The following is a 16,782-nucleotide window of genomic DNA, read 5'->3' on the forward strand; positions in this document are numbered from 1 at the left end:
TCCAAAATGTTTTTAATTTCCGTCAGAAAAGTGCATCACTCACTTTCTATTCGTTCAAATGCGAACAAAATTTCTGCTCCGGTTCTCGAGTGTCAGACCCAAGATTCGAAACAAAATAAATCTTGCGAATTTTGAGTCTAGTAATTAGTTTATAACATATATCTGCAAAGGTTGACCTTTTGTGTCCGTAGGTGCAAACATTCATCATACTGAGGGTAATCAAAAGCAGCTGGCATAAAAAACTAAAAATTAAAGCATTAGAGAAAACTTGAAGGTATTCCGCAACGTATGCAGAAGTGTTGTGATCACTTTGGTTTTTTCCCGGGAGACAGTCGTTCGCAGTCGATGACGAGAGATCTTTACAGCTGGTCTGTGTTCCCAGAAGGAAGACCACAACTGCTGCAAAACCGGCACACAGCATGTTGAAGATTACAAAGCCGACGTATAGAACGCTTTTCTTGCTGAAGCTCCAACCGGGAAGAAGTTTGGATTGTCGAATGGTGAAAGCAGCGTTCACAAAAAACAACACATTTCCCCATAATCCCGCGCCGAACTGATCCATCCCGGCAGAGCTGTGGGCATGACTCACCTTGACTACTGTAAATTAAAATGTTCCTGATATCTTCACATTATTAATTACGTATACCCAGTAGTAGTACATACTTTTATTAATGGACTAATGCATCGATTAACAAGCTTTGCGTTTATGTTATGTGTACGTAATAGTTAACCATACTCCATAAATACACCCACAAACTAAAGCCTCTATTATAAAATAAAGTATTCTCAAATATCTAAATCACCTAAAATTTGCAGCGCCAGGGTCACAAATGCGGTAACAATCTCGAAAAGTGCAATCAACTGCAAATGCACAGCCGTGGTAGAGGAGTAAGCCGGCGATGGTCCATTCCCGGGAATATCAAAATTGTGACTGCTTACATCTCGCAGTGCAAAAGCCATGAGTACTATACACGATATTAAAGCAACGTCTGCGGAATCAGCGCGTATCAGTCAAGGAGTCAGTAATAATGATATTAATTATTAATAGTAAATTAAGTAAATGATATTAATTATTAATAGTGCTTGTACGTAAAGTGAATAAAGTACTGAATACACAAAAAATTAGAACTGCTGAGCACATCCAGCTGTGCGTGTATGCATAGCAAAAGGTAAAAATATCTGTTTAGTCTTCTCTAACACATCTACACAGAGATTTTGGTTTGTAGAAATAAGTATCGATCATGCATGGTAATTTAATAATATGTATGACCATTGCGTACGGAGTTTATACGGTTCTCATAAATATTAATCTCTTTCTTTTGTCGCTACAAGACATGAGCGACAACAATTCTTTAAGCAAACACCAAAGTTCATTAGAAATGCAGACGAATATATACAAACAGCTGGTGTTGGAAATTCGAGCTCGACCTGTGAAAAGTCGTTATACTGCTAATAAAACAATATTGGTGTTCTTTTGTTGCACGGCTCCGGTGTACGGTAAACAAAGGATAGTGCTTTCGGTTTTACCGGTTACTGCCAATGTTCCGTCTACATGGGTAATACAGTTAATACGAGTACAGTACGAACAAAACATTACGTTTTACCAAACATTAGGTTTAACCGTAGCCGGATGCCGGTGGGCGAGTGTGTTCACTAATTGATCAATCAGAGTCCGCACTTCTGGATTCTGGAACTAGAGCGCAATGGGAGGTTGAACCTGGAGCTTAGGCTCTTTAGGCACGTCTAGTGCTTTTGCTCGAAGGTAGAACCGTGCAAGACGGACATTCATGAATAAAAGCGGGATATGCAATGCCAAACAAAGTCCGATCGCGAACCACACACCATTCTGCAAGTACAAATATGAAGCGCATTCGTACTACATGCATGTAGCGTTAACTTCAGTTTTTGTTAGCCCATATGTATTTTGTACAAATAATTCACATATGATGTTTAATTTTGTTTCTGAAGTCCCACGCACGTAGCTAAAAATTTTCAAGCATTAACATGTGTTAGTTCGCATATTTACAAGGAAAATTAAGAATCATTGCGGTTAATGCGCACAACAGTTTCAACTTGAAAGATATTTCTTACTTTTCAAAAATTTTATATTAATATTAGGTAGTCTTTCATATTAGATAGTCTTTCATACGATCTTTCGTACTCACAATTGGTTGGATAATTGATCCACAAAGCAGTCCAACAAATGCATGAAAGGCGGTGTAAACTGGCTTGCAAAGACCGATATTACTTTGCACCTGTGCACAAAAACGTATTTTTCTACAGAGTACTGTACAAGAGCTAACGATAAATTGTATTGTGCGCGACATAAAAATTTGGCATATCACTAGTATTTGTTACGCAGTACTCGAGGACTGTACAAGATCAAGACAGATGTGCATTCGAGCAGAAAATTTGTATATAATATATGAGCGTAATTTTATGCAGGAGCATAATCAATTGCTCACCGAAAAAATCACGAATCGCATATATTGTTGCATGTAATTGTTGATCCGACGGCCAAAATTTTGACATAACTAAAAATAGACCGAACTTCAGTTGCTCGTCTAAAGCACGAAATTAAAGATTCAAGGGACAGCTTTGTACCTGTAAAATCAAAGCGGTGGCGCTGGTCTGAAAATCAAGAAAACTTCAGTTATAGGCGGTGCGAATTACTCAAGTGCATTCAATACTGCGCGGAGAGCTACCAGAAAAGATTCTGAGCCACATATCTGTACTGTAATACTCACACTATAACGAAACCAGAACCTGAGATAGTGTGACTAGATGTTCAGGTAGAAAATCACTGATAGCGAAGTCTCGCAGAATTACGCAATATCTTAAAAATATGTCAGGTAATGCACGCAATGAAATAATGCGCTTCATATACTACAGTACTGTGCGCGTACTCTACCTTAGGCGTTCCCTGTTCGGCAGGTTTTGCAAAAAAGTCCTGAGCTCCTCTTCCACCGGCTTTTGCTGATTTACCTTGTGCTATGTAACTTCGAGTTGTATCATTTAAAGTCCCGATTTTTTTTCGCAAAATATCCTACAGTAAAGATACGATCATATTGTTCAACGTTTAGGATACGCATTAACTTTGTAAAATCCAATGTCTTCGCATGCGCATGCCGTATTCAATTGAACAGCAAATTTATAAAATCAATCAACATACAATTTTGAATGCATTCGAACCTTTGTGTTTTTTAGTTTAGAAAGTGCAGTTAAACAGATCGTAGTAAATTATTAGTTTAGCAGTTATCCGAGTACGTATAGAATTATATTTGTACACACAAAATTACATTATTTTGTAAATACAAATGAAAAAATTAAATTAAAAAAAAAAACTTAATTCATGGAATGTACCCGGGAAGTTTGGGTCTGAGTGATAGATACTGCCAAGGTCCGACATTGGTTGACTACGTCTTCAAATTTAGCAGCATCATCCTGTGGCAGCGTGCTGTAGTATTCGCTCCTCAATTGATTTGCAAAATCCGTCAGTGTCGGACTTTGGGGATTCAGCAGATATCCTGTCTAACAATGTCAATTAGTTTTAGTCTAAGACTTAGAGCATCTGTGAAACAGGCTGCAATAAAAACATCTAGTATTTATATTTGAAATTAAGTTGTGCGTAAAATTACTACGTAAATGTTCTCACAGTCTTCCGTTACCCCAATATCTGTTTTAAGGTATTCGTCCATCGGCTGCTGCAGTTCAGCCGTAGCCTGCAAGCCGTCCTCGATGACCTTTTCGGTGTCGCTATCGAAGACCTTTATTTTCGTTAAATCCACCCGCAGGTTAGACATTTTCTTGTCGATGTCGAATTTTTTTGTGCGATCTTGTAGACTCGTAACATCGAACAGATCCTTCATGTCCATGGCTGTGTACATTGGGGTGTTGTCCTTACAGCTAGACAAAAGTGGCGCCACTTTTAATGTTTTTCCTCCAAGATCCAGGTTGACAGGGGTTAAGGACTGATTGACACTTTCCAATGTCTGCAATGCAATATTATGACTTTATGAGTAACACTGGTTTTGGCACTTATGTACAATACCAGTATACTGAATACAGAAAGAATGATAGTATGCTCATTAGTTGTTCTTACAATTAACATTTTATGTGCTATTAGACAATTGTATTACTTATATGGTTCGTTTGAAGTAGGAGTATATATCTGTCGGTGGTACTCAGTTCGTATGTTTGCCGCCATAACAATCACTTTCGATGAGCTAATTTAAAAGAGCAAAAGACTTTTTCGTAAACCTTGATTGCTTGAAAAACTCTTATCTTATTTAAAATCCTAAATATTATGTAGTTTATAGATATACGTACGATTCTATAATATATACATACTTGTTGTCATTTTATGCTCTCAATACAGAATGTTAGTTTTGAGACAATTCGGTTAGTTTCGATTTACCGTAGTCAGTTTTGTATCCGTTAATTCTGCATACCTGATCGAGTTGTACAAATTGAGTTTTCTCGCTCTCCAGGATAGGACATAAGACTTCATCAATCTGAGTTCCAAGAACCATTAGTAAGACCGTCAGCAACATCAGCAGCCAGGCCAAATACAACATCAAATGCACTGCCCTGCCATTCACGATTTTAATTGTTAGCGCGCACTCATCAAATTTTATCACGATACGTAATACAGCTTTTAGGTTGTTGTACTTACACGAACAACAAATTTCCCGCCAGAACCACCCATCCCTTGCGGTCAGTAGGCAGTACCGTGCGATCGAACTTCCAAGCTCCCAAAATACTTCCGGTAACGTATAACAGGGTGATCAGCAAAAACCAACTGGCGATAACGCTTCCTGCGGTCGATCTGTAGGCAAGTGTTCATGAAGCCTGGGAGCGACCTCTGCCACATTTTGTTGGTACCAACTGAATGGCTACTTCTATCGGTTTTACTCGTACATACATGTATGGTCCATATGTTTTTGGAATGTCTGTGAACGAGTGTGCGGTGGCTCGAGCATCATCCAGGATCCGCATCATAGAGCTCGTCATGCCCTCTATCGGTTGCAAATAGTCGTCCAAATCGTCGTGCAAATTGGTCATGGATGTTTCAATATCTGCGCCCATATGCATATTGTGCAAATTGCAAGATTGTTAAGTACTACTTGTGCCTATATGGGCCAAACGTCGGTAAAACTGGGAAAATACCTTGCCGTGATTGCGCAGTTTGCGTAGTGACAAGCTGGGGTATCGTGTCAATTTCGGTAAACGCATCTTGCATACGTTTAGTAAGGTTGGCTTGCTGCACGGATTCCAGTCCGGTTTGCAGAAGCGGAAGTGTCACCGGCTACAATTAAGCGAATACGAAGAATACACAATGTGGTAAATAATTGAAAGTTCGATGAATTGACTAATCGCATCCGATTAAGAAGTAATTCAAATCATATATAACACTGGCAAATGTACATAATAAACGAATTACTGAACTAATACAAACAAATAATACTTCAAAACAAGTAACACGTATGAAAGTTGGCACTGATGTTTTCTTACTATAAACGTGTTATCCACGAATATTTCGGTGATTAAAGCACCAGGCGCTGTCTGACATGATACCGGTGCGGGTGGATTAGACTGTGCGTTGCATGCTGTTATGAGATCGCTCCAGATTTTGTTCAGCTGGCTGTTGATAGCGTTCTTCTGACCCTGCAGATCCCTGGCGGCTTGTTGTACGAGTATCACTTGCCCCAACATGGCATTATTCACTGCTCGACCAATAGAACCCAAAATTACGTATTAGAAAATTGGTGTTGGGGGGGTCCATAAATTACGTACGCAGCGAACCAGGGAGGGAGGGGTCCAAAAAGTGTGACAAGCTGTGACGGCCTCGACGAACCCATGGGAGAGGGGGTGGTCAGCTCCATGTATTACGAGTGAACGAACCAGGGGGGAGGGGTCAAGCAAACGTGACGGACCGCTACGAAGGGGGAGGGAGGGGGTAAAAAATCGTGGTTTTCTGCGTACGTAATTTGTGGATGCTCCCTTGTGATATTTAACAACTGTACATGTACGGATATACGTACACTGTACTTACATTGCTCAAATAATCCTATTTGGCGTAGTTCACTGACAACTCCCAGAGTTTTAAGGTTTTCCTTAAAAGGGGCGTAGATTATCGAACCAATCGCTGCATAATAAAAGCAACAAATAACTGGACTTAAGTAAATTCGATACTCGTCCTGTTGTGAAATAAAGCTGAGAAATTACCGTTTAAGTCTTTAGACACGTTCCCATGCGCAACATCGAAACCTTCTTTTGTAATGAACTGAATTTGGATGTTGGTATCGTTCATCATATTGCGCATGTCAACGATAACCCCGTCAATAATATCTTGTGAAATATCCAGTCCATACGCTAGATCGTTACCGGAAAGGTACACCAGAACAAGACCGCAACTGTAATTGGAAAACACGCTGTACTGTCCTCTGTAGAACAGTAGATTCTTCGCGTATTTGAAAATTTGTCATCCTGGTCGGGAAACTATATAACGTGCTGATGCGAGAATATCTTCTCAAATGTGTACAGTATTGTACAACCTACGTACAATGTAAGAATGCCGCACATCCAAATTCCTAAGCTGAGGGATCCCCGCTTTTTCCGCTGTCCGTCGGGATAGTACTTAAGTCTTCCTTTACGGCAGCAGCATCGGTAACTGACATAGAAAACACATCCCAACAGCATAACAATGACATAGATGACACCAATGGATAGGAAGACCACTAAACCCATCACTTCCTTTAAAAAAACAGGATTAGTTTAACCTTTTGTTCGTATTTAGCAGCGACGAGTTTTTTACGATAGCGGCTGGCTATCGACCTTACCGGCTTTTTCAGATACCCGACGAAATCGGAATTTTGTGTGATACCTTTGTACGCCTCAACCATCCCCTCTGAAAAAAAAATTCAGAAAAATTATTTTGAGGGTGGAAACATGTCTTGAAGACACGACTTGAACTTTTATTAATGCAATAATATTGTATAATTAAAAGTTAGGCGTTCTTTGTCATGATAACAGTCATGAGTCAAATCACTACGGCCAGCATTAATTAAATGTTTGATATTATGCAAATGCATTTGGACAATTTGAACGGATATTTTTTCATCACGACGGTACTTCGTAAACAAAGAAAGTGAAGTTCATTTATCCATTGTGCCTACCAACCAATAGTCAGTTTTTGTGGTTGTACGATATCCATAAATGACCTTTCCATTTGATACCAGTGCCTGAAAAATTATCCCAATATATGGCAACACGGTATTCACTCCCAAACGTAGAAAGCCATCAAAGGAAACAAAGAGTAAAATAAGTAATCAAATTTTTGCTGCTTTGCAAATCAGAGCAAACACATTTGGAACGGGTAATCGTCATGATAAATTTGTAAAAATGTTACCTTTTTTGAATAACCGTACATCTAAAAACCTTAATATAAAAGGTTTATTGTAATTGGTAATTTGTCCCTTATAACCATTCAAAAATTATTGCTCTTATAGTACTTACCGAATGCCACTTTGGTTTGTTGAATCAGTTTTTAACTCCGACGGGTGGCTTGCTGGAAGCGCAGGAAATATCAAAGTCAGATTTTGCACATCAGTATTATTTTCAATGGATTGTGCGATAGAAGACTTCAATTGCAAGCCAATAAAGCCATACAACAGTTTAAATATCAAAAGGATGACATTTCCAGAAAGCGGTTCCCGACATAAACGGGAGAGCATTAAGAGCATTTTTATTTTATGGCATTCAGCTTGTAATCAAATTTATAGCATAAATCAAGCGTGTGCTTCTGCTCAGTAACAATGCTAATTCCGTAAAAATTTGCATTGCGCCTTCAAAAATAAACGAGACCAAAGCTTGAAAGAGGTGCAGTCTCTGTTTTGGTTACGATTAATCATTTTCCATTATAGCGAATAACATGTTTAGATTATTTTCACACCGCAAGATTTTTTTAAATACTGTACAAAACTTTAGTGCAGAATCAGCTGTAAAGGTCAACATATTACAGACACCTACGGGACTTTATGCCTAATATTATATGAACCGTGTATGACTGAGGCAAGAAAAAATGGTAATTTTTTTTGCGCTTTTGCAAACTACGTGCTAGTATTTTGCGATGTAAGTACTACTACTATTCATACAAATTTCTGCGTTTGTCTGAGTCGGTTTGGGCTGTATGTGATATTACTGATGTAACTACAGAGTATATTGTAAGAAAGTACCAAGTACCGTATTAATTGTCGTTATGGATACTGAGAACGGCTTACCAGAAACAAGTAATACGTACTTGAACCTTGAAAGCCAGTGACCATAGTTACTTATTATAATAATCATACTTCATTAATGGTGAATTTCGAAGAGACAACGTTAATATTGTGATAAATCTACAAAAGCTAATTGAGAACAAAAGTTGACAAAGCGCTGGAAGCTTTGAATAAGCAGTTAAGCTGACAATAAAAGCCACACAAGTCCATGCACAGAACAAAACGCAGAATCATCTGTCGTTTTTGTTGAGAACACTGTAGTTGAGATACAAGATTTGCCTAATTTGTCTGGCAAAACTTCCCCTAACCTTGCAAATTTTAAACATCGTTGCACATATAGCATCGTTGTTTAATTTTGTTGTCTTGGGTGTTCTTATTTGCTTCTGCGGAAGTGATTATTCATGTGCTTGCAGTGAAGAAATTAGTAATCAAATTAAAATAGTGCACCAACAATTAGCTCTACAGATGCATGCATTTGTGAGCCGAATGAAAGATGTTCTGTAATTGCGTGATCGGTGTCTTTTGGGTATAACATGTAGCAGCACGCCCATGCCGGCCATACACACTGGTAATTAAGTACGAGCACGAATTTTAAAACCGTCAACGCAAATCCCAGCGCAGCTTTTTGTGTTACAGTTCTGCATGTGTTTTGATCACTTTTGGTATCAGCTGGTTGATCAGTACTAGACTACTAGCCGATTCATCAGAACGACTTTTTTGTTTACACTTCTGCCGTGCTACGACCGGATGCTATGCTGTGCAGCGAAAAACTGCTCAAATCTCGATTCATGCAGACATAAAATGCATATTGTGCAGTAACTTTGCGTTCAAGCACCTATCAAACATCATGACAATCGCCTAATCTGCCGACGAAATTGATGTAAACAGGTGTAGAAATATATCTAACTGTACAATACAAGTACATCGTTATAAGGTTGCCGACAAAACTACCGTAAAGAGGTGCAGAAGTGTATTATATATAATCTATGTACTGTACAATACATGCACATCGCGAGCAAAGGTAAGTATTAAGCCTGCATGCTCGAACTTTAAATTCTGTTTTCATTATAAAAGATGCACTCCCTGGGGCGTTATGTTCTTATACTTATGTTGAACGCAACAGAGTACCCAAAAAAACTGTGCGGCAAAAACGTTTTCCGGTTCTTGATTCGCTTGACCGAAGCTCGCAAATTTAAACAGCGCTATTACGGCTTTAGTCCACTCTGTGCACCGACTCTTGATTACCACATTTGTACCGCGCACCGACGATACCTGGCTTCCACTAACAGTGCGAAATGTTCTCGTCTTTGCGCTGATGCCGTATAAAGCTGCGCTTATCGCTGTCGTAAACAAGCGCAACAGCTTTAATGACCATAAGATTGCAGTATATTTATCGCAATCTTCTAGCTGCCAGGTTTTATGCGCAGTGCAATTTGTACTTATGGAACGCTATGCTAAACGAGATATTCATTCTGTAATCATCCCTGTATTGCGGAATTTCTTAATGTTCTGACACTGAATTATATATTCCCATGAGCAGCTCGACGCACGTGCCACCTGTTGATAGCGAGAATGCCATTAATGCGTCGTCCGATCCGCTCGAATCAAACAAGGTTTTCACAATATTCAAGTACGTACAGTATACGCGATGGATTCGTGCATATATGATTTACATTTGTTAACTGTGTGCATTATTCAGAGTTAAAATAAAACGGTTGCTAAAAGTTAAAATTTATTTTTTAGATTTCAGTTAGTCTTATGCAAAGTCTTTACTTGAACTTCGTTGGAAGTACTCTTATTTTATTACGTATATGTTACACTTGACGAATTTATTTCGCTTGATCGACGGAACTAAACTCTTTTCTCTCTGTAAAGACGACTTACATATTATATGATTACCGCATGTATTACAACGTGAGCAGATACGAGGATGTACCGTGCGAGGAGAATTTGTGGTGGTTGTTCCTTCTGTCCTGCGTCGCCTTCCCAACCACTATGTTACTATGCCTGGGAACATGGCGATGTATTCGGCGGTTGGTGCAGGGACGACATCCTCTGGGTTACCAACCGGTTAACATGCGCGTACAACCAACCCTGTCCCGCTCTATGACCACCCTTCTCGGCGGATCGACAATGCTGAATGCCGATACTTTCAGTATTAATCGAGATGGGAGTTTTATATCCCATCCAAAAATTTCCGTTATTGATCCATCAGGTCATCTCATTATGCACGAGCCGGTACTGGAAGCGCCGTTACCGGAAATGCACTGGTCAACCACTATTCAAAAAACGGCAAGCGAAATTGTGTCCGCTCAAAGCGTCACCGGAAAGATTGCGGTAAATACATAAGAACCAGCTGTTTCAGTTTAATATGTTACTGTACGTTTATCAGTTATTTTGCTTTTAATGGGCTTTGCGGTCGTTTAGGTTGTCATTATGTTCATCGTGAGTATGGTTTCACTTGCCTTATATTTTCTGGAAGTTACGAAGTAAGTAATTAAAATCTAGAACTTAAACTTTTTAAACTGATAGCTGGTTTTTTAGCGCATCGGTTTAATGTTTTTTGACGGATCTTTTTGCTTCGTTTGTAGTTCGCACAGTATGGTAATGATATGGGAAAAGTGTGCTCCCTGGACAACACGCCTGGACTGGCAACTGGAGTTTGTTTGCAGTGTCTATTTGTTGTTGGATTATTTTATACGAGTAAGACTATCGCGTATGTACTGTATGTGTCAGTATGCGATATAATCGTTTCCTTGCAAGATTATTGCTGTTTTATTTGCTTTAACGATAACTTTATGCCTTTTAGAAACCATTTGACTTACCTCATTGCTTTTTTATTCCAGTTTGTTGCCTCGAGTAATAAACTTCGCTTCATGTTTGAAGTGTTCAGCCTTGTGGATTATTTTACTATTCCACCGGCATTCCTAGTGATTTTTCTCAATCACCACTGGACAGGTAACATTTTTAAAACACTAAATAATTCTACGAGTGATTAAAATTAATTTCCTTGAACTGCACAACCAAACGCTATTATAATTTGATTTTGACTCGTTTCATTAATTTTACAGGACTTCGTTTCCTGCGAGCTCTATATGTGATATCCATACCAGACATTTTGCAGTATTTCAGTATTTTAAGGAGAAGTGCCCATATCCGTCTCGCACAATTGTTATGTTGGTTATCTGGCGTCATATTCGTCAGTGCCGGCTTGATCCATATGGTAATTACGAATGTAAAATGTTGTAGAATTGCTTTTCTTACAGATTAATAGTTTTTAAAATTTTGGAGAACGGTTTTGTGGTATTAATGTGGACATACCCCCGTAGTGTATAAACCTATACTAACCGTCAGGTTTCTTGTTGCTGTTGCGCTAGGTTGAAACATACGGCGATCCACACCTGGAGCATACAAACGCCGCCTTACGTTCGTATTGGGAATACGTTTATTTTGCTGTGGTTTCGATGAGCACAGTTGGCTACGGCGACGTCGTACCTGTGACAAGACTGGGAAGGTTTATTACGGTTATCTTTATCCTCTTTGCATTTGTAAGTTTCCTATAAAAAAGTCGTTTGGTTAATCATGTTGACTGCACCTTGCGTTTTGTAGACGGTATTTGCGGCATCAGTTCCTGAGTTGTACCGTTTTCTGGGTAGTCACAAACGGTACAGCACCAGCTACCATATTTCCCGCGGCGTCAGGTATGTACATTATTCGCACACAGTATCAGTCGATTTTAGTTGCAGTAGCGGTGGTTGTCCTAAGGGGAAATTTATAGCATTAAAAATCTATTTCAAAAATAATTTCTGGAAGTGGATTGATGCAATAGAAAGTCATAAGGCACATTCGTGTGAAAAAATGGTAGAGGAATGGGCCCGTAGGTTAAACTCTGTCAATCCACAAAACCTTGTAATAAACGAGTATTGTTAATTTAATCAGCCGGTGTGTTGAATGATTGCTGCATATGACCTCCAACTATTACGTATAGATACGTGTGGGTGTGCTGCAATGACGATTTTTTTAGGCATGTGGTTGTTGCCGGACAGATGTCTGTCCATTCCATGGAGAATTTTCTCCGTGTATTCTTCAACACACAAGGATACACCACGGATTTGCAGATAGTTTTTGTTAGTCGGTACGTTAGCTTTCAGTATTTAAGGACGGTGAAAGATGGTTATTTCATAATTAGTGCGAATAATTCGTTAAAGTGCTAATAAAAATCTTTTCTAGAGTCGATCCGGACTTGGAAATGGAAGCGCTGCTGAAGCGCAATACGACCAGGGTGTTTTACATCCAAGGCTCCTTATTACAGCCGGATGATCTAGTTAAAGTCAAAATCAAGGATTGTGCGGCTTGTTTGCTGTTAGCTGACAGAAATGCCAGTAACCCTACAGCCGAAGTAATTATCCTTATTTTCCAGTTTTCACGGTATACAGTGATAATTTTCCTCCGTTATTTTGTAGGATTCCCGCAACGTGATGTCGGTTATTTCCGTCAAGAACGCGTGCGCAGCAACACGGTGCTTGGTGCAGCTGCTACAAAGCCGAAGCACGGTAATCCTTGTTAAATAAAATTAAACTGATGTTTTGAAAATATTTCTATTAATTTTCTGAATAACGACAGACACATGTGCGCAATATTCCCGGCTTTTGTGAGACCACTGGAGATTCTGTGATCTGCGTTAGCACCTTGGGATTGGGTCTCCTTGCGCAGAGCTGCTTGGCTGCTGGAGCTTCGACTATGCTCTGCAATTTGTTCAACCCGGCATGCCGAACTCATGATTATGAGGTAAGGAATCTGTTGATCTGTTCTTTCCAGTGCTAAGGAATTTTTTCATGATGAATATCTTGGTTGGCTTTTTAGAATGAGACTATAAAGGATTATACGCGTGGAAGCCAAATAACGCTGTTCATGGAACATTTGAGTGATTATTTTGACGGGAAATCATTTGTCGATGCGGCAAAGTAAGCATTTGCATGGTTTTTTGTCTTCAAATATGCAATCTGATTGTACAGATATATAAAGTTTTTAGTGTTATACAGTGTCTGTGTAAAGGGCATAAATTATGTCAGCACAAAATTAATGGAAATGCGAACAAAGTTTTTAGATGAATGCTATTATTATTTAGAACATGCTATTTAAAACTGAACATACTGCTGATTGGAATACTGGAGCATGATACGGAAAGGCCATCCGGAACGGTTTTGTTGAACCCGACCATTGTGGTACGAACCGGTCACGTTGGCATATTTCTTGCCAAATCAGCAGAAGAAGTCAGCAAGTAAGGCGCTCTTTGTCAGTAATCAAACAATAACTAATCAACTTATAGGTAACTTTACTGACACAAGTATTTCCCATTTAAATAGTAAGTACGTTCACATAAAAGAATTCACGTTTCTATAGAGCGTGGTACATCTGCAGCCAGTGTCATTCGGATGTGACCAACTACCATATATCTCACTGTGGATGCGAAAGTAGTGAGTAAAACCTATAAAGTTTCGACCAACAAAATTTAAAACAAGGCATTCCGCTAAAATTGCAGTTTTTTAAATTTAGGGCAGCCGACGCCTGCTATGATAGCCGCAAGAAATCCACTGGAACGTTTTCGTAATTTTACAACCTACGGAAACTTCCGGTGCCGTAGCGGAACAACACTTCCTAAAGGATGGGAAAAAGCTATGATAAGGGTGATGCAGTCGCATCCTTCAACGTAAGCGTGTAGAGCACATATTACGTGAAATGCTTTTTTTTAGCCTCTGGGCCGGATAAGTAAAATCACTAACAAACATAACCAACAAATTTGTTAGTTATGGTTGTTTGCAACGGCAGCCTTTTATGATAATTTTAAAATTATCATAAAAAGGCTGCCGTTGTTGGCTAACAAGCTAATCACATAAACGTTTTGCACAGGGCTTCGCTGCACAAATCTTCCATTGTGGACAATCCATTTGAACGTATTCACCATCTCGAAGCAATCGAAGAAGATGCGGAGCACGAGTTTCTCGGCTTGACGTTGACGGCAAAAAATCATAGCGAACCGGCGCTGACCAGTCATACGTTTTCGGAGAACACGATTAGTGCACATAAAACGACATCAAGCGACGAATCCGTTCTGGACGTTACCAAAGCATTCTATTCCTGCTCTGCCAAACCGTATAAATCGGTTATGCTGGTAAAAACTGCAAATCCAAAATCAACTAAGTAAAACTGTAAAATTAAGCATGTACAAAAGTATTGGCATTTAAAACAGAGTCGGAGTAAGGCGGCAAAGCGAGGCTTCACCGATCACATTTTAGGTGAGAAAATTAATTTCGACAAATACGGTTAATAATATTGTGATTTAGATGTCACACGGACACCTCTTTTTTTGTTGCAGTGCTTGTTTTAGCCAAACCCAATGATCCGCCGATTGGCTTTCAGGATTTTATTTTGCCATTGCGTTCCACAAAGATCAAACACGAGAATCTCAAAGAAGTTGTCTTACTGGGGGATCCAGATTACCTAGAAAAAGAGTGGTACAAAATCCGAAATCTGCCAAAAATTACTCTTGTTAAGGTATCGTAAATGTCGCAGAAAATAGAATTTATTTACGTCATGTAAATATAAGTACAAATGGCAAAATGCCTGTTTAATTAATATAATTACTCACCTTAAATTAAATTTTAAAGGGTGATCCACTGGATCGAGCCGATCTACGAGCAGTGTCCATTAAAACGTGCGCCATGTGCGTAATTCTTCCGTCGCGATCGGGCAGTTCAGAGGACCCGGTGCTGGATGATAAGGACGCCATTCTGGCTTCCCTCAATATTATGGCCATGACCTTTGAGCGTTCTGACGCGCGCAGCCGGTCTGCGTCGGTTGTAACTCCTCTCCCATTTATTCGCAAGACAATCAAGGAAGGCTTTGAAGTTCCTATGATTTGCATTTTGTGTACGTTGTCAGAACTCTTGCACGATATTTTTTAGCTGCAAATATATATTTGTACATAGTTCCGTACGCAGGAAAAATTGAGCTAAATATCAAAGAATAAAATATGAAGATTACAATAAGAGTATTTTATTGCAGATCGTGATATCAATATTCCGTTACTGGATACCTACGATCCGGAAAAATTAACGAATACGGAAGTGCTGTTGATGGAGCCATATGTGTGCGGTTACGCATTACCGCTCAGCGCACTGGATTCCATTTTGATCAAGGTACATTTTTTATGCTGGTATGGTGAATAAAAATTTGCGGAATTTGCGGTTTTGGCCTTCCGGATGCACGTACATAAAAGTAGATCTGTACAGTAAGTCTGTTGGACGTCAAAACATTGCAGCCGACAAGCCAAGCGGATATTGTTAGAAATTATGATCCCTTTTAGGATACTGTATAAAAGACTTTAGAAAATCCCGAACTGCCGAACTGTTAGCAGTATCTGTAAGTGTAGAGTATAGAAGTACACTAGTATTACTTTTGAAGTGTCTACATTACATTCTCAATACGATGCGGATGGTTTATTGCAGAGTTTCTTCAATCCCTACGCGCTGGAGCTCATAAAGGCGCTGCTGTTTGGCGATATGAGTGCGCTGACAGAAACCTTCTTGACAGAAGGTATTGGATTAATCAGCGGTGAAGTTCCTGCATCTGAAGCCGGAGTGACTGCCGGGCGGGCCGGAAATAGCCAACTCCGACTGATCAACCTAATGGAACCACCATTAGGTTACCGAATTCCAGGAGTGAGTACTTACCATTTAATAAGAGTGTTTAAATTTTTCTGCTTATTGGCTGTAACATGCATCAGTATGCCGTACTCGTAATTACAGCACATACTGTACGGTAGTACGTGTAACCAGTGTGCGAATGTCGCCCCCAGTTATGAGTTATCAATACAGCAACGGATTATTCTACCGTGTAAGCATTAAACGTAAGCATTACATATCTAACCTTAATTTAATGATAATATTATATAGACATCATATTTTACAAATTATGCAAATACAATCACTCACTACTACTGATGGCGTAATTCTCAAGTTCCTTAACCACGCCTTTTATTCCAGGGCTGGTCGTATGGATCCTTGTTTTCCGAAGCCATTGCTCACGGTATGATCTGCCTGGGACTGGCCAGGAGGGTTTTCCCCGACGCAACGGGATCCCGCTCTACTAAACGATGTGTGATAACAAGTCCACCGCCGACTTTTCAACTACGCTTTGATGATCTGGTTTATGTTTTGTCTAGTTAATTAGCCCATAATTTGGACAGCTTTAGATTTCCTTGAATTTGGTATTTCTGGTACTTATTTTAATTGAGTACTAGTCCAGTTTTCTGTGGTGCAAAGCTGAATGTACAGTACAAATCGCTGATAAGAAGGTCACAAAAAGTAGAATAAAACTGACCCTAACTGACTATGAGACAGCTTATATCCGTAAAATCAGGAAGAAATTTACTAATATAATATTAAAATTCATCAATTTGGTTAATTTGCTTCGATAAAAAGAAGTGTGTTCGTAATGTTAT

At 39.4% G+C, this 16,782-nt stretch overlaps 2 protein-coding genes across 3 annotated transcripts; one reads left to right on the forward strand and one right to left on the reverse strand.

Moving 5' to 3' along the window:
- Positions 1 to 23: 23 nt before the first annotated feature.
- Positions 24 to 8,141, reverse strand: LOC129584600 (prominin-1-like). 2 transcript variants are annotated; one of them, XM_055476830.1, is made up of 20 exons: positions 7,519 to 8,141; positions 7,183 to 7,244; positions 6,843 to 6,910; positions 6,566 to 6,756; positions 6,229 to 6,416; positions 6,056 to 6,148; positions 5,515 to 5,726; positions 5,170 to 5,308; positions 4,925 to 5,078; positions 4,676 to 4,828; positions 4,452 to 4,590; positions 3,669 to 3,992; positions 3,364 to 3,531; positions 2,912 to 3,046; positions 2,605 to 2,631; positions 2,466 to 2,534; positions 2,166 to 2,255; positions 1,605 to 1,846; positions 804 to 1,548; positions 24 to 597 (listed from the first exon to the last, which is right to left on the reverse strand). In XM_055476830.1, exons 1-18 carry the CDS (start codon positions 7,743 to 7,745, stop codon positions 1,694 to 1,696), a joined length of 2,592 nt encoding a protein of 863 aa, XP_055332805.1. In that variant the 5' UTR covers positions 7,746 to 8,141; the 3' UTR covers positions 24 to 597; positions 804 to 1,548; positions 1,605 to 1,693. The 2 variants fall into 2 exon arrangements, with proteins under 2 accessions (XP_055332805.1, XP_055332806.1); XM_055476831.1 differs by having other exon boundaries at positions 7,179 to 7,244; positions 7,519 to 7,560.
- Positions 8,142 to 9,300: 1,159 nt separating this feature from the next.
- On the forward strand, positions 9,301 to 16,663 carry LOC129584598 (calcium-activated potassium channel slowpoke-like). The gene is made up of 23 exons (XM_055476826.1): positions 9,301 to 9,909; positions 10,202 to 10,616; positions 10,707 to 10,768; positions 10,871 to 10,982; positions 11,126 to 11,237; positions 11,351 to 11,502; positions 11,657 to 11,827; positions 11,889 to 11,980; positions 12,304 to 12,414; positions 12,510 to 12,678; positions 12,743 to 12,832; positions 12,903 to 13,067; positions 13,143 to 13,243; positions 13,408 to 13,560; positions 13,683 to 13,756; positions 13,836 to 13,989; positions 14,190 to 14,451; positions 14,530 to 14,575; positions 14,656 to 14,834; positions 14,948 to 15,209; positions 15,345 to 15,478; positions 15,788 to 16,000; positions 16,325 to 16,663. The coding sequence occupies exons 1-23, from the start codon at positions 9,812 to 9,814 to the stop codon at positions 16,505 to 16,507; spliced, it is 3,510 nt and encodes a 1,169-aa protein (XP_055332801.1). The 5' UTR covers positions 9,301 to 9,811; the 3' UTR covers positions 16,508 to 16,663.
- Positions 16,664 to 16,782: the final 119 nt, after the last annotated feature.

Source organism: Paramacrobiotus metropolitanus, unplaced genomic scaffold (assembly GCF_019649055.1).
Source record: "Paramacrobiotus metropolitanus isolate TYO unplaced genomic scaffold, Prichtersi_v1.0 Parri_scaffold0000014, whole genome shotgun sequence".
In the NCBI taxonomy this organism is placed as follows: domain Eukaryota; kingdom Metazoa; phylum Tardigrada; class Eutardigrada; order Parachela; family Macrobiotidae; genus Paramacrobiotus; species Paramacrobiotus metropolitanus.